We start from the raw sequence: 18,637 nt of genomic DNA, 5'->3' as shown, positions 1-18,637 counted from the left end.
CGTAATTCCGTACGCAACGGAATCTTTCAAAATTAATAAACTTTCCCCGTTTCTGCAACATATTTCAACGATGCTCCGCTCCTATTAGTCATAGCGTTATGTTATATAGCCTATAGCCCTCCTTGAGGGCTATCTAACACTAATAGAATGTATCAATTCTATCCGGTGGTAGTTTTTGAGATTAGCGCGTTCAAACAAACAAACAAACTTTTCACCTTTAGTACATTTGGATCAATCATTAAAACAAGTTCCTGTTTTTCAAGATATGAAAACGATAAAAGAAGGAATATAAAAGTGTTTTCGAACAATAATTATATATTGTATATGTTCGAATAAATTTCAACATGTACGTACTGATTATATTATTTGGTGTGGCTTTAGCTAGAACTCCAGCAGTGAGGCAAGAGGCTGAAATATACAAGGACTTTCTGGATAATACGCGAACAGGTAACAATGCTTTAAAAAAAATAAAAATATTTTAGAGTGTTATCAGCAATCCTATAAAACCATCAGTTATTACTGGTGGTTAAATCTATATATATATATAAAATTGAAACCCTATTTCCCTTGGTCACGCCATCACGCGTGATGGGCTGGACTGATTTCACTATTTTTTTGTTGTGTTTGTTATTGTCAGGGAAGGTACTTATGAAACAAAAAATTCGAAAAATTGCGCGGAAAATTAGAAAATTTAAGAAAACTTGACGAAAATATTAATTTTATATCACTGTCAATTGTTTGAAATAACTGTCAGCGATTGACAGAATGCGCGCTGCAAATTCATAGTTAAGACGGGACAACGTCTGTCCGGTTAACTAGTAAAATGTATTTACACTTACATAAATTTTATTTTTCTGCTTTCTACTGTATGAACTTTAATCATGCCAAATCTCACTCTCCTCGATGCGCAATATGCTTAAAATGGTATAATTAATCCCTTTATTAATATAAAGATTATGTTTATTAAATATAGTGGATTTTCGTAATCTGTTGTGAAAATATTTTCAAGTTGTGATTAACACCATTTCTACATAGTTAGTGTCATAGTGTACATTAATATGAGCGGAATAATTTTGAAAAGGCAAAATATTTCCCATTTGTGGAAGTTGGCTAGTGAATAAAGAACACACGCTTTTGATACACATAAATATGTATTACTTGATCAATAATCTTGAGTCCAACCACTCTGGTTGTTTATAAAAAGTGTATGTACGTTTGCAACTATACTGTTATTATTATGTGCGTATGCGCATAGTCCGAGTCTCATGCGTACGAGCCACGAGGGTTGAGGCTAAATAGGATTGTATAACCCACGCTGCGCGAACGGTACAAACTAATATTCGATCCTTATAAATATTTGTTTCAATAGCATCTAGCTAAGTAAACACAACAAAAAAAAATAGTGAAATCGGTCCAGCCGTTCACGCGTGATGGCGTGACTAGGGGAAATAGGGATTCATATTTATATATAAAGATTACAGTGGCGAAGGGATTTTTTTTTTCAAAAGTTAACCCGAGAAAAAAAAGATTGCCTCAGCTAACATATCGCAACCAATTTAACAGAAAACAAAACTAACCCCCTTATTCATAGACATTATTTATCTAAACCCTATCTTTGCTGTGATAACAAGTTTGTTTCTCAGTGCTGACGGCATGGCAGCCTTCGCAGTGCATAGACATAGAGCCGTTGTGATTGGCTAATATTGAGATACAACTTTAATCTAGTTGGCTGTCAGATAAACAAAGCTAAACAAACAGCAAGCAGTCAGATAAACAAAGCTGAGAAACAGACTTGTTATCAAAGCAATGCTCCATCCTTAGATAAATAACGTCTATGAATAAGGGAGTAAGACTAACGTAAATAGACTTAAAAAGAAAGCCGGTGGGAATAGACTTGTATGGACGCTTCGCCACTGATAGATTAATATCCATAATTCAGATAATATTGTCGATTATAGATGCGCTATAATCTTGTGCAAATGTAATACACTTACCTATAAATTAAAATACCTAATTTTGGGTTCGTAGAACATGGCATTACCCTTGAACAACGAATGGCTGCTAGCCCGAAAGCAAAAATTTGGGAGAACAGTGGCAGATACGAAGGAGACATTCTACTAGACGATGTGCTAGCTGACGGCCTGCTTCAGTCACATTTAACGAGAAAAGCATACATATGGCCTGATACTAAATGGCCTGAAAATACTGTTGTATATGAATTTGCTGCTGCTGAATTTGGTAGGTTAAATATTTATAATTTTAAGAGTAGCTGTTTAAACAGTTGTTATATTTTAAAGGCATTGTTATCTTTACGAATATAAGAGCTTTAAACCTATACTTCACTAGATTATCATAAAACACCCAGGAAGACATTTACAAAAATCATTCCCATAGCAGTATTCCTACTGGTTCCCTACAGGCCTAACTAATAGTCAAACCTTTACACAAATACTGCACAAAACTGGATTAAAGCATTGAAAACTAGGCCATCCTTTTCTTTAGGGTCTCAGGGCGGATGCTCAGTATGCCGAGCTAACCTCAAGTAGAGGAAATCCTCAAAAATAGTGCAACCAACTCAAAAGTAAACATAATAATCCACACACGCAATTCGATATAAATGTATTTTGAAAGCCTCGTGTAGTCATTGGTAATATTGTACCTACTGAATATCATTTATAAATCATTTTACAATACAGAATCTGAAATATATGGAAAATCTATAACGCAATTCTTATCTATGTACAATTTATAGCTTTTATACTTTCTAGATGAAGCCCAACGATTAGCAATATTAGCTGCCATTCGAGATATCGAACAGCACACATGTATACAATTTCGGGAAAGGCGTGATGAAGAGACGAACTATGTTCTCATTACAGTGAGTTCATGAAGAATATATTTTTCATTTACTTCCAGGTTGTATTTATATTGCTCTCTTATATTGTGTCATATACTGAAGAGTACCTCTCCCTAGACAATAAAACAAGATGCGATCACAGTCAATTTTCATGCTCTCTTATCATAAAAATATAATTGAGTACTTGTTAAACGTCGTCATATTCTCTTGTGCAGGGTAAGCCGGACGGTTGTTACGCAAACGTGGGCTTCTCGGCTGACCGAGGAATCCATGTTTTTAACCTGGCCCTCAACGAGCCTGGATCCGGCTGCTTCGTTCATACAATTATCATCCACGAATGGTTGCATATCATTGGCTTTGTCCACATGCAATCCACATACAACAGGGATGATTATGTCAGGGTGTTGTGGGAGAACGTGTTGTCAGGTGAGATTTTGTTTAATTTTAATCATGGGAGAATCAGTGCTAAATTTGAGTTGAAATTATGAATAACGACAGCAATTGGGTCAGAAATTATTTGTAAAAAGCAACATCGATAGCTTTATTGTCTCCGTGTTTTAGAGTTCTGCAATAAGCATTACAAAATTTGTTGCGCAGATTCTAAATTGTAGTGCGATTAGGGCAGATCGAAAAGTAACAATAGCAGATTATATTTCGTGTTAAAACTTCAGCCAGAATATTGTTCATTACACATTTTTTTTAAATAGCCATTACAACAACAGTATACTTCTACTTAGTAGAAGCCCAAACCTCAATAAGCTACTCAATATTTATGGGCTTTATTAGCACAAAGGGTAATAATAAGCTATCTTATTAATGGTACCTGAGCGGAGTCGTTCTAAACGTAGATAGAACTACCTATAATATTTTGTTGAGGAAACAATTCAATAATTACTTAATTTGTCTAATCAATATTTATCTTTGATATAGTACGAATAGGATTAATCTATCGTCCGATTATACCATTTTGACGGGTGCCAATAGTCATTAAAATATAATACGTATATTTGGAATAGTAGATTGCTTGAAAAAATTAAATAAATATACAACAAAATATAATAGTTTCAATATGTAGCTGATTGGTGTCTTGTATGCGAGAATTTGTGTGGGAAAATCGTCACCTTACCTATGCCAGGCGGCGTTTCGCCCACCAATGCATTATCTACTCGGACTCCATATGTCATTGTAAAATCACTGTTATGTTTGTAGCCTAGAGCCATATTATCCTATTTAATCAAATGCCACAGGTTGAGGAGCGCTATTATAAATGAGAATATTGATTTCAGGAACGGAACATAACTTTGAAGCATACTCGTCAGAAATAGTGAGCAACCACGGGATTCCTTACGAGTATGCAAGTAACATGCATTATGGACCTTACGGCTTCAGCAAGAACGGTGAACCTACTCTATTAGGGTATTATGTAAGTATTACACCTTTTAGGAATAATTCCTTTTGCACCTTATTTTTAAACGTATTTTACATTCGAAAATCATTTTACAATGATATATTAGTTGATGACTAATTTCAATTCAGACAATTTAAAAAGTTACACATAATAATTCTAATAAATCAACTCTTTCAGGATTATGATAATGAAATGGGCCAACTAGATTATGTAACTGAATGGGATTGGTTGAGAGCGAACCGACATTATAACTGTCCCGGAGCGTGGACCACGCCTGTGTGATCAACAGTAGGAAACTAAATCTAAGTTATTATTTTCGAGTATATAATGCTTGTTGTATTTTGTCCCACGGTTCAAATTAATAAATATTTTATGAACAAAAAACATCATTAGCTTTTTATTAATTTGGTTTTAAATCAAAATACCTACCTACCAGTTTTACGACACTATTAAACGAAGCTTGAGTAGACATGAGAGTTGTAAATCCTAGATATAAAACAGTTTTAGGAGAATTACTGGTAAATACAATATAAAATGACAAAACCTGTCCAATTTAAGGTGCACGGTGAAATTTATGTCGCCGAAGACAGAACTGTACAAAAGGCCTTTATAGACCCAGCTTGCACGATCTAAATTCTCGGCATTGAGAGAACCACTGAAAGGGGACACTGTAAATCAAATTGCAGGCGGACAGTCTCTGGCTAGCTATTACTATCAGTGAAAGTGTTTCAGTACATCAAATGTCTAAAACCGGACAAGCTTTTTTACTTGTTTAAAAATTTAATATGAACAATCTCAATCGATAGCGAGCGACGAGGTGTCTGACGAAGAGTCGAGAATTTGATTCTCACCCTGAGTTAAATATTTTATGTGTTCCATAGATACGTATTTAGAAGGAAGATAAGTATTCCAGTTAGATCAGAGATAATATAGAAAGTCCACACAAGATACATATATTTATAAGTAGGTATGACAAGTATAGCTATTGTTGACAATATCTGCATTCTTGACATTATTGTGTCCGATATTTAGCGCTACAAGATTAGTGTAGTCTTATAAGACTAATGACTTATAAGTTAATACGTTGAGACTTATTTATTGTAGTTGAATTAATACATTTTTTTAAAACTAATATTATCTTTTACTTATTGGTCGTATATTATGATACGATAAATTCGGACGTTAAACAAATTCTTCATTGTTTGCAATATTTTTCCTCAAAATTACTTGTGTCTTTCCCAAAAAAATATTATAATATTTTTTTTTTTATTAAAATGTATGAAATGGCCGGTATAAATATGGTAAGCATTCGACATATTTATACTTTTCTATATTTGTATTCACATATAGCTACATTATGAAAACATTTTACAAATTAAAAATGCAATAGGATGCTTAGTTTGCTTAGCGATCGTAAGTTGGTTAAATGGTAACAGCTTTTCAATTAGGTGCTATCATTAAATCTTCTTCGCCATCAATGCTAATTTAGACAAAAGCATTCAAGAAAATTATTATAAATTTAGTACTTACTATTTTTTAACTTCATACATATTAAGTTCATACAGAAATACAAGCGTATACATTTGTTATTAATTTTAGGGAAAACCATAGCTATGAATTAACAAAATCGATAACATTGTCTAAGAAACTGTTTATCATTAATTTGAAGATAATCCATCACTTCATGATAATAGTGTCCTATGAACAAAATAATTGTAAGAAAAAACAAAGTGCGTACTTAATTTATAATAACTGATAATACTAGTATATCTTGGCTCTTAGATAATTGATATAATATATAAGTAAGGGTTTGTTTGGCGGTCGTCAGTGTGTGAACTAGGATGTTGCGGTTTGCTGTAATTCTGGCAGTGTTAGGAGCGGTGGCAGCGACGCCCGCCATCGTCCGCAGCAGGAAAGAAATTCAGGCTTTCAGAAGCTTCTTAGAAAGTACGAGGACTGGTGAGTATATAATATAAGTATTGTAATCATACGTGGAAAATATTAAATACCCCGTAAAATTTTGTCAATTAAACTATATTGACATGCTAAGGTAAAATCTAATAATATAAGGCTTAAAAAATGAAAAATCCTTTAACAAAGACGTTAGTAAAATTATCAATTCTTGATAGTGGCAGTTGAGTCCACAACGCGTTTACATCTTTGCAAATAGAATAAGCTTTCTTTTTATTTCAAAACATTGTTTGCAACTGAACATTAGTATTTTATTATGTACACGTAATATTATTCTAGGTAACAAACAATTGACTGTTTTCCATTCTTATCTATGATTTAAATTTAAGTGGGAATTCAAGTACTTTAGGATACGTAGTACATACCTATTGCGTTTCATTACCCACTTATATTTGTTTACAGTGACAATGTAAATGATACACAAAAAAATATTACAATTCGGGTATGTATTTATTTTATTAGTTTTTAAATAAACTCTTTTTTTTCTTAACAGACGATGGTGAGCAATTCCTGTTCCGCACCCAAGTTTCTCCATTGGCAAATCCTGAGGAGAACAGCGGCAAGTACGAAGGAGACATCATATTAGATGACTTCATCATTGAGAGGATGGTTCAGGAGTACGCTATGGGGCGTAGCGCCTACACCTGGCCCAATACTAAGTGGCCAAATGACACTGTAGTTTGGGAGTTCGGAGAAGACGAATTTGGTAAGAACAAGACTGTATTATTTTGGTTTAATTAACTGAATAATAACGAGCATCGTTATAATAGTAAGTGCTATGCTTTTCCTACCCTAGGAAAATGTAACGTTAACGGAATTAATCAACATTATATCAATATATTTGGAACACCGAAACTATTGTCATAATGTATACCTTGTTTTAATAAAAAAAAAAAACATAAATCATTAAATAGACAAAGTAACCTAAAGACTTACGCCGCTTTCAACAAATAAAGTCAATCGGTTTTATCGGATCCATGCCGAAATTGGACCAATCAGAAGATTTTATTTTGACATGTCTACAAATGCCGTAATTTGATTAGTTCGAAAATTAGTATGGGTTTCAATTATTGACTAACCAGTAAACTAAAATTGTTGTAGAACTCTAGTTTTTTAATCAGTCATAAAGAACGAATTGCCGACGACGTATTTATTTATTTATTTATTTATTTAAGGACCTCCAACAAAGGATACACGGCATATAATAAATACAATGTCGTAATATTGGTATAATTAACAATGTGACGTGCTTCTTCAATTAAAGGAAATGCAAATTTATGTATTAATACAGCGATGATTCACTTGTTAACCGTCTTACGAATATTATTTACTTATTTCTTATTTATTTATTTATTACTTACAAGTATGTAAACATACGTGTATACGCCGGACTCCTCAGTAGTCACAGTAAAAAGTTAAATTTTTTTTTGCACAAATAATTTTAATTTTTTTCAATGTTACAAAAAAATATTAAAAAAATCATATTGAAAAAAAATTGTAAAAACAATAATTCGCGGTTCTCCCTTTATTAACCTTTCAGGATTAGATATTGACAATTTTCACTAAAACACTTAGAATCATGTGTTATATATGGACATAAAATATGACATAGAACCTTATAGTAGAGAGCCAGCGATATATTGGCATCTCTTGCTCATAAATCTAAGAAATTCGAATGTCGATTAATTTTATAAGATTCTTCAAATTCAGCGAATGCCTAAGAACTTAGAATCCGTTAAAAATATCTCTAATAACTTTATTTTGTGGTACAGTACTCTACATCAGGCTCATATATAATCATATTTTATGACTATAAGTAATTAGTTTTATATTACAGTACGCAAAAAAAATGTGAAGCTGTCACGAATTTTTCCAAATGGGACATTACTTTATAATACTTTCGAAATGTGAAATTAGTACGTTAAATGTAAAGGTCAACACACAAACGTACTCGTAAACACCGGATACTACGCACTGGTACTACTACTTATTCAATTAATGATAAATTATTGATTAAACTCATCAATTACGTTAATTTGATTAACAGCTCATTAAATAATAATATTAAAGATAAATACGTAAATTTGTTAATTTGAATGCGATTATTATTGTATTATCTCATAGTAAACGTAATTAATGAGTCGATTATATCAAGTTTTATAACTTAGCGCGTGCTTTGAGAATTATATATGAACGATCACAAAATAAAACCAGACCTGTGTCACTGTAACATAACTGGACACAGGCCTTCTCTACCATAGGAGACGGGCCGCAAGGCGGCACCGCGCAGGGGCAGCTGCGGTCGCAGACTAGACACTTCAACGTCAGAGGAAGCCCGCAGCCCTCCCTACTGCGCCGAAGAGGGCCACCGCGGAGTTTTAGCTGGTAGGCCGTGCATAGGTTAAGTTGTATATAGGTTTAGGGACTCGGCCCGGCGGTCGCCCGAAGGTCATCATCAAATCCGGGCGGCTCAACGCCGGGCCGTAACGCACGGTTACCCCAGCATAACCGCTCAGTCGCCCCCACGAAGGCTGGGCGGTAGTAATAAGGCACTTTCTCCGCGAAAACAAAAAAAAAAAAAGGGCCTTCTCTACCACAGAGTTTAATCCTTAGTCCTCTATGCTGGCTTATTGCAAGTTAACACACTGTTGGTTCCTTTACGTTGTGTTCCTCTACCAAGACTACTGGAATATAATCATGAGCATTAATTTACATTCATTGAATTAAATAACCTTTGATTAAAAAATTGTTTAGATTGACTGAAAGCTTCAAATACGTCGAAAAAAATAGAGGTGAACTTTTACTAATAGTTTTAGCGTCAATAAAGCGCGCTACTCCGCCTAGACATCAATTTGTCTAGAAGATAAAAATCATAGTATGGTATCAAAAATCTTGCGAGTAGATTTATGCTAACAGAGAATAGTAATATATTATAAAAAGTGACCTGTCCGCCTGCAAATTGCTATTTAATAACTTTATTCTTAAACTCTTATTACTTAGTTATTTAAAGTTTTTATTCAACGATGCATAAATACGGAATCTTTATTTGTTTTGTCTATTTGGTATCAAATATTCTCTATATAAATACCTCAAACTTGACTTTTAAGTACTATACAAATCAACAATATTTTTATTATTAGGTCCGATCCAGAAGGAGGCTATCGAAGAAGGTATAAGGGACATCGAGAGGCACACCTGCGTCAAATTCCGCTACCGTGAACCTGAAGACACAGTCTTTGTTAGAGTTACTGTAAGTTGATTTAGTTGTTGTTGACAACGTTGACATTTATTTATGCGTGTACTAGAAAATCAATTCGATTCAATAATAAACATAAGAGTAGCAAATAACAACAAACAAACACACACCACGCCTTTATGAGCGAAAAGATAGACAGAGATGCAACCAGAGCACCTACTTTCGGTCAAGTGTGTTCCGTCCCGTGATGTGATAGGGGTCGAGCCTATCGACATATCGGGCAGAAAAACAGAGCAGAAAAAGTCAATATCACTTTGTCTGACTCAAGACTCGAACCTGGGCTCTCAGAGCAATACCACAATACCACCGAGGCAGTCCTATTTTAAGTTAACTATAGTCGCACTTAAATTACGAATTCAAGAAACCTACACAAAAACATTTCCACAGTTTTACTTCTATTGTTTTAGGTTGCCTATTAAATTATTTGGAAGATAAAATAATTATGGTGGTAAATCAGTTTTATGCGATGTTAGATTTTTATGTTGGGAATGAAAAACAATACTTAAGGTGGTAGCTCAAGGTCCATTTTCATACATTTTGTTTCGGCTTTAATCTGGGTAACTAAACAAGTATTGGCAAGTAAAGAATTTAAATTCACGTCTAGTTAGTGATTAGTTCTCGCAGTTGAAGAAAAACGTAAAAATAATTAATAATCATGGATATTTCGGCCTTTAAAATTTAATATGACGAAATTTTAAAGGCAGAAATATCCATGATTATTAATTATTTTACGTTTTCTTCAACTGCGAGAACTAATCACTAACTAGACGTGAATTTAAATTCTTTACTTGCCAATACTTGTTTAGTTACCCAGATTAAAGCCGAAACAAAATGTATGAAAATGTACCTTGAGCTACCACCTTAAATGGTTAGTTGTTACTTGTTTCTCGTGGTTACTCACAATGTCAGCATGGAGGTAAAACGACTGTTTTTTTTTAATCCACACTCTTCTAGAAGCAAATAAATTATACATACACGTCTTCGTCCCTACATACCCACAGAAAAAAGATTAGCATTGGCCGCACAATAGCTTATCACGGTAAATTTTCAGTGCTTAGATATCAATTCTTTACACTGATGTCTTTGTTTGCGTATAATCAAGGGCGGTGCTGGCGGTTGCTTCGCGCACGTCGGCTACTGGGAATCCCGCGGCATCCACACTTTGAACCTGGCGCGCAACGTGCCAGGCACCGGCTGCTTCCGCCACCCCACCATCGTTCACGAGTGGATGCACATCCTCGGCTTCCTGCACATGCAGTCCACTTACAACAGAGATGATTACGTCAAGATTGTTGAGGAGAATCTTAGACCTGGTATGTAAATTTTGGTATATCATAAATTGATTAACCACCATTTGCAATAGACGATCAAACCAAACGCTTTTTTCGACCTGACTAAAAAATGGACCAATCAGAACAAAGTTTTTTATGACGTGCTTACAAATGAGTTGTTTTGATTGATTTTTTTGAGGAATCGGATTGTCGATTGAAATTGGGATCGTTTATTGAAACCGGTTGTAATTCAATGTCTGTGCAGTCATTTTGACGTAACAACTAACATTTTTTATTCAAATCATACCTAACTGTTTTATGATCTGAGCTATTCAAAATGTAGAGTCAGAATATAAATAGGATATCAGGATAATAGGAGATGAGGCCAATATCAAAGAACATAATTTTAATATCATTCTTAAAAGTATCTGTTTGTATTTAGGCACTGAGCATAACTTCGCCATTTACACTTCTGACATGGTGAGCAACCTGGACATTGAATACGACTACGTGAGCTGCATGCACTACGGACCCTTCGCTTTCTCAGCCAATGGTGAGAAGACCATCGTGGCTCTACAGGTAAAAACTTTATTCATATTTGTTCGTAGTATATTAGTCATGAACTGATCTAGTTCTCCTTTACCAAATTTATCTAAAGAGGTAAGTTAAGTCTTGGCTTTATTTTCATATCAAAATTTGGTTTATCTGGGTATACTGTACGTACACTGAATCGTGCAGGGTACAAACCTGGCTACCTTTTCGAAAATAGAGATGTGAGCGTATATATCGTCACAGCAAAATACTTTGGCAAATTATTATATGCAGATAGCGTCTCTCGGTATCTACTTCTATATAGAGTTTATATTATTACTTTCGCTGTGAGGAATATATTTGTTTTTAGGAACACGAGGGTGATATGGGACAGCGCATCTTCATCACCGACAAGGACTGGCTTCGCATCAACAGACACTACAACTGCCCCGGCGCATGGGACTAAACCTTCACTATGACTTTATATTTATACGAAAATTTTATATCAATATATAAATGTATTTTTATACAAAAGAAAAGAATATCATACAACAAAACGCTTCGTTTATTATTTAGCGCCATTGAAAGCAACAATCTGGTGGAAAATTTTAAATGATCTCTGCATTACTTTTAATAAAGACATTTTTAAAATAACTAATATCTTATAATTTAGTGTCTTAAATTGTCTCACTGTAGAAATATTTAGTGACTATACGTGTATAGTATATCAATTGTAGCATACAATATGCAAGGTTCTTTTAACATTGCGTTACTAAATGGAACCATACATACATCTTAAATATAATACTTTACAATACTACTTGGTTACTCCAACTATAGTGGTAACATAAAAAGTATAAGTTCCGACCAATATAGATATAAATAAAATCAAATTTAATTTAACACGATGCCACTACTTCTACTCTAAGAGAATGTATATAATTATTATTATTATAAGTAATATTTAACGTACCTTTTGTTAGGTGTTTTCTAGAATGTGAAACAATCAATAAGAAAACAACATCAAATTGAACAAAGAGATAGTATCAAGAGATACTTGTGCAATAACAAAATGACTATCTATGGAATGCTAATTCGCTAAATATCCCGATAAGATATTAAATAAAAATAAACGTACATTCCTAAAATTTAATCTAACAATAATGCATATTTTTATGCAACTCGTCACAAAAAATAATGACACTTGATATTTATCCTTATCAAGAAAACAATAATAATAATAATATCAGCCCTGTATTATATACTTTGCCCACTGCTGAGCACGGGCCTCCTCTACTACTGAGAGGGATTAGGCCTTAGTCCACCACGCTGGCCTAGTGCGGATTGGTAGACTTCACACACCTTCGAAATTCCTATAGAGAACTTCTCGGACGGCAGGTTTCCTCACGATGTTTTCCTTCACCGTTAAAGCGAACGATAAATTCACAAAGAATACACACGTGATTTTTTAGAAAAGTCAGAGGTGTGTGCCCTTGGGATTTGAACCTGCGGACATTCGTCTTGGCAGACCGTTCCACACCCAACTAGGCTATCGCCGCATTAACAAAGAAAAGAAGAAGAATTAACAAGAAAACAAAGTAGTAGGTATATGCAAAACTTTGTACGTATTAAAAATAAGTTTTATTTATAAGTATTCGATATGAATAGATATCCACGGATAATGTGGCTTTTACTTAGTAACCGAATAGAGAAAGTAGGTAGTACTTAGGTTAGTAATAGAAAAGCTTTATAAATACAAGGTTTAGTACATATGACATAAAGCAGGTAGGATGGTTTTTTGCTATGAATTTGCCATTTAGGTACATATAGGAGTCATAAAGACACCTTTCACTTATGTTTTTTTTTATATTCTCTAAATGGGATGACGAGGCAGCTTCCAGTCTAATGGTAAGTAGTCACTACCGTCCATGGACTTAGATAAATTAAATTAATTACCACTTATTTTGTTTATTGATACCTAATAAATTGATCATATTGTGAAGGTTTCTAATTAAACGCAAATATATCTTGCTCTTTCATAAAAAACCGCACAGTCATACAAAAAGTGATTCAGTCGGCTCGTTCTAACGAGAGCTAATAAAATATTATTTACAAAACATACATGGTTAGTTTTTTTAAGTGCTCCCCGAGGGGGCTGCTCACGACCTACATGTACAGAACACATGACGCCGCTGCAGCGTTTGATCTCCGCGCAGCGTACGCAAGCACCGCGCGCCACTGACTCCCCTCGTAAATATTGTCAAGACAAATTTCAACTCTTTGAAATCGTCGAGATTTAAACGCAACGGGCGTTGATTTAATCAGATTTATTACTATTTAACAATATGGATGAATGAGTGGCGAACACGACGGTAAAGTCTGCGTTTGATAGCAAAGGAAATCGCCGCCGACGGCCGTGTGTTCTTCGCATTTTGTCCCTGATTTCAATGAAATTTACAACCGGCCAAATATGCTGACTCAAGCAAATGAATCAGTTAATATATTTTGTAATCATTTCGGTATTTTAATTGTGCGATGGTCGTTTGCTGCGTTAAGTTTTGTGATTTGGAAAAATTGACATTTAATCATTTAGAATTGTCCTATTTTATTTAAGTAAATAAATAACATTTTGATGAGTAATAATATTTCTACTCTAATAATGTATTAAAGATGTAGCCACTACACCACACATAATTTGATTCGTTCCTAGCCTCAATTGAAATTTTACAGAATACTTTATTACTCTAATGAGTTATTTCGGCGTATTTCTCCTTTGAATCCCCTGACGTCAAACCTGGTACGGTCCAGTGACACGGTTGTTGACAGGCGTATCGCTTACTGTCGGGCAGCGGGATCGAGCGCAAGGGCGTAACCGATACTCTGCGCAGGCGCACCACCGGCTTATTTGTGATACTTCGCCGAAACCACCAACACGCAGTATTGAGTTACTAGTTACTACAAATTTTATTTACATACAGAAACTTCGTTGTGGAATTCATAAAAAAACTCCTTTTCTTTTTCGGGTGAGTTTAAAAAGTGTAGGCAGTGTCCAAAATTTGTATTAATATCTCTTTAAAATATTGTGATATCTACTTATTTTTCATAGACCTTTCATTTCATAGACCTAAACGAGGTGTTTATTGTAATAGAATAGCGCATTGGAAATAAAAAAAAAATCTTATTATAAGTTATTGGTAATTTAAAAACAGGAGATACACTAAGCTTTCAAGTGGTAACATTTAAAATTACACAGAAGTAGTTAACATTTTTTGTGCAAAACAGTTTTTTTGGATTCATGCCACGTTTTGGATTTATCTAAAGTGGAACTAAATGCAGAAAGACCTTTTTAAGCAAAAAGGGCATGTCAAATTCGTCGTGATACCCAAGGGAGACTACCGTCACTGCACGACTGGTGTACTTAAACATAGAAATAACATTGACACGCACTTAGCGAAATGTAAAAAAACACTGTAAAAAAGTGTCAAAAGTTAACGACATTTCGGACGATAAAAAAGTAAAAGCTACAAAGATACCGAAATCTATTTTTACAGCGACTGTTTCCAATTAAACGATAGTTAAATTTGTACAAATTAAATATTTCCTCAGGATATATCTGATTATGAATTATTTTTTATCTAGGGGCGTTGTTTTGTGACATGAGGATAAGTTTGGGTGCTGTTCATTTTTAGTAAGAGTATTGCGTAAAATTAATATGCAACATTATATGACGATAATATGTTATCTTTTAGTAATTACGCATAGCATAAGCATTTTTTTGCGAAGTTCTCACACTATGCTTATCACGACGCATGTAATTTCTGAAAAATATATTAATCTTTGTATTTAATTTGTACTAATTACTTTTTTAAATATCTTCCCCGGCGCCTGCGCATGGTGGCATTGTCCGGAAGTGGTCGCGTCGCAAAATGCACGAGCCGTTTGCCGCTGCCCCCATTAATTTACCACAAATGTCAACAGCGAAGTGCTGATCAATGAGCCAGAACCGTTAATGATAAATGGTCATATAGAACATAATTAAGTTATTGACTTTGGTGGTTAACTTAAATATAAATAAATGCTTTCACAGTTTCGAAATAGATGAAGTTTCTTTCAAGAATTCAAAGGTGGTTTGGTTGATTAAAAATATACCAAGATTGAACTTTTATAGGGTAAGTTTCACTAGGTGCCTAATAAAATTTTTCAGTTGCTTAATTTACAAACGAGTTTTGTATGGACAATGTACGCAAAATATATTTTTTGCGGATCACAAAAGAAACTACATGAGGACAATTATGTACCATAGAACTAATGTTTATTTCAAAAAGTTTTGCACAATAATAAAAATCAAACCGGATAACTAAGGATTAGCGACATAGATTAATATGTCGAGAAGAATCATTTTTGATCCGGAATGAAGTTCGAATTCGAGACTTGCTTTTTCAGAGACACAGCAAAGAAAATCTCGTAATCCATTCATCATCAATTACACGAGCTATTTCCGTGCGAGTGATTGTTATTTTTCGAGCAAAGCGCTAAAATTAAAACTCTTAATTAATCGTTTGTGTGAACCGCTGCGTGGATGCGACGTGACTGATGGCCGCATTGAGTTGAGGTAATTGTCATGCGCGCAGAACTAAGCACCCGTGACTTTGTATTGTAATATTTTTGACTATTATTGAAGTTTGTTAAATAGTAGACTAGTTTATTTAATAAACAATTATTTTAGATATGAACAGAAGTGGCAAAATAATTTTATTACACAGGTTTAAAGCGTGATTCATGGATAAAGCATTAAGTTTAATATTTTTTTTACTATTATATTATTTTGATTTTATAGTTATTACTTAAAATAATAATGCTTATTATTCGTGTTATTTTCTTCTTTAACTTTAGTTATATAAAATACCTAGTTCATTAAAATTTAAAAAATGCATTCAAAATAGCTATGCTTAAAATAATAGTCTTTAAGCTTTCAATTGTTGTTCCTAAATTAGTTGTCCTAAAATTCCCAATAGCGCTACCGTGGTCATTTCTCTGTCCTGCCGCATTCATGGCTACCATACCGGATGATATTCTGACAAATGACACGTTCATGCGTTATTGAAACGGCATCCCATCGGAATGAACACGTATACCAGAAAAGAGACCACACTGTGGCGAAATTCATTTAAACTCGCTTCATTAAGACAACAAGCAAAAATTATCTCGGTTATTATTTATGGTTGCTCTATTGCTATAGTTTTGGTATACGTAATTTTGGTGGCTCCTAAGTAAACTATCGTATCTAAGTAAGTGTGATTTTCACTTTTCAACGTTTCGTTATCTATGTACTGTTTATTACCATACCCAATAAAGAAATCTTTTTTTAGTGGTTTGAAATAGTAAAAGTTTGAAAGGTGCATATTACAGTATATGTAGTTAATGAAACGCTATAAAAGTTTAAATCGATATTTTAGATACGATAGTTTACTCAGGAGCCATCGATTTGTACTTAGACTTAATTTTTATTACATTTTGAAAATAAATTGTAGTAGTTATGTTTAACAGCCGCCTTTCTATATAATTATGATTCTACATTGGATTGAACATTTCAACCTGCCCATATGCCATCAGTAATATCAGCACAAGATATTTTAAGGAAATAGACTTAAGAATGGTAACTACATCAAGTAACACTCATATATATATGTATAAAGATCTACCATTTAGAATACAAATAACATTTCATACTAAATTGGGAGCAAATATTTTAACTTATATTTAGTATTTACTTTAACTTATTAGCTATCAGGTGCTTGCATGCACCATAATCTAAAACTATAACTAAACGGAAACAATAAAATGTTTTAATTAAATTATGCTCATATCTCATAATCAAAGAGCAATTCGAGATGGCTATGGTCTCGTTATGCGGTCTCGCGAGAGACGCGCGCAGCTTGCTGTCAACTGTCAGCGCCAATTATGGACGCTGCGACACTTGCGCGCGCTTGCGCAGTGCGCACTGATATAGAACGTTTGCTTTGGAATCTATGGTTTTTGTTTTAATTTCATGTATATGTTCGAATTCTGTGCCAATATGATATGGGCGGACAGGAGCGACAAGGTTTTTGTTCGTTAGTTTGAGGAAATTACTTGAAAGTATATGAAATATGACCTACTGAGAAGAGCTAGAGAATATCTATAGATGAATAATGTCTACATAAGTATGTTGGAAATATAATATTCTGGGTTCAAACATAATACCTACACAAACAATCATTACCAATTGAAAATGTAAAAAAATCATCACAAATCCCTGGGTATGTAGAGTAACTTCGGTCAATAGTCTATGAGGACAACAGTAATCCAGTAGATACTATGAGTTTCCCCCACAATTGCTACCATTTCGATCCCTCTGCCTGTATAACTATACCAAACACCTACCTATACTGTATAATAGTATAGTAATCTGTAATCGCCATCCAAAATACAGAGTGAGACCAAATGACGATGAAATTAAATATAAATTAAATGTTATCCTCTACATGTAAGTCATATTATAATGTGTGCGTGGCAGACGGGGCTGGCAACGCGCGTCGCCGGCCGCCGCGCCACGCTACACGGCTACAGGCGTTTTTCAACATTTTACACTAATTCGAAGCGACAGCCCGCCCGCTCTATTCCCGGCGCGGTCTCGGGAAACTTGGCCTCAGCAGCGGATGCTTCACCATCTCACGTACCTACAGATTTGAATATTTTATCTCTGAAATGAATATAAATATAGTTGATGGAACACTTTATGATTTTTTAATTTGAAAGCAATATGACGTCTTGACAGATAATGTTATAACGACACGTATTTTTGTACATCAAGGCAAAAGTATATGAAATTTTTACCTCAATAAAAATGTTTAGAGCTGCTTCGAGCTTACTCGTATTAAATATTGAGTCGAAAGCTTTTAGGGTTAACGCGCTACCACGCCCTATACGGCAGGTTTTGTAATGTCAAATTAAAGTATAAAAAGCTGAGAACCTCAAAGATTAGTAGTTTTTTCTTTAAACTCGTTAATCCCTATTTTCATTCCGAAAATTCTTTCAATGGATACGGAACTTTACGCAACACTGAAACCGCGAGCAAAAGATAATCATTAAGCTTTTATTCGTTGTTACCCTACCTCCAAAAGGAGAAAGGATTTGTTTGAAAAAAACATTTTCAGAGATTGAAATTGAATTATTTCTACTACTTCGTTAGCTAAATATATTTTATAATTTAATATATTATTATTTAATAATTAAGTACGTACACTGTACAGAAACTAGGTAAAATATTCTAAAAGTGCATATGTTTTATAGTAAGTCTTATG

General features: G+C 34.1%; 2 protein-coding genes across 2 annotated transcripts; both read left to right on the top strand.

Moving 5' to 3' along the window:
* The first annotated feature begins 309 nt into the window (after positions 1-309).
* On the top strand, positions 310-4,649 carry LOC115452760 (astacin-like metalloprotease toxin 5). The gene is made up of 6 exons (XM_030181360.2): positions 310-447; positions 2,029-2,238; positions 2,769-2,878; positions 3,073-3,283; positions 4,144-4,280; positions 4,443-4,649. Exons 1-6 carry the CDS (start codon positions 345-347, stop codon positions 4,545-4,547), a joined length of 876 nt encoding a protein of 291 aa, XP_030037220.1. The 5' UTR covers positions 310-344; the 3' UTR covers positions 4,548-4,649.
* Positions 4,650-6,062: 1,413 nt separating this feature from the next.
* Positions 6,063-11,945, top strand: LOC115452759 (zinc metalloproteinase nas-4). Its single transcript, XM_030181359.2, has 6 exons — positions 6,063-6,224; positions 6,730-6,942; positions 9,377-9,486; positions 10,595-10,805; positions 11,206-11,342; positions 11,665-11,945. Exons 1-6 carry the CDS (start codon positions 6,107-6,109, stop codon positions 11,758-11,760), a joined length of 885 nt encoding a protein of 294 aa, XP_030037219.1. The 5' UTR covers positions 6,063-6,106; the 3' UTR covers positions 11,761-11,945.
* The last annotated feature ends 6,692 nt before the right edge of the window (positions 11,946-18,637 follow it).

Source organism: Manduca sexta, unplaced genomic scaffold (genome assembly GCF_014839805.1).
Source record: "Manduca sexta isolate Smith_Timp_Sample1 unplaced genomic scaffold, JHU_Msex_v1.0 HiC_scaffold_2489, whole genome shotgun sequence".
In the NCBI taxonomy this organism is placed as follows: Eukaryota; Metazoa; Arthropoda; class Insecta; order Lepidoptera; family Sphingidae; genus Manduca; species Manduca sexta.
Note: the sequence above shows the minus strand (reverse complement) of the source record. Positions and strands in the feature narration are given on the sequence as shown.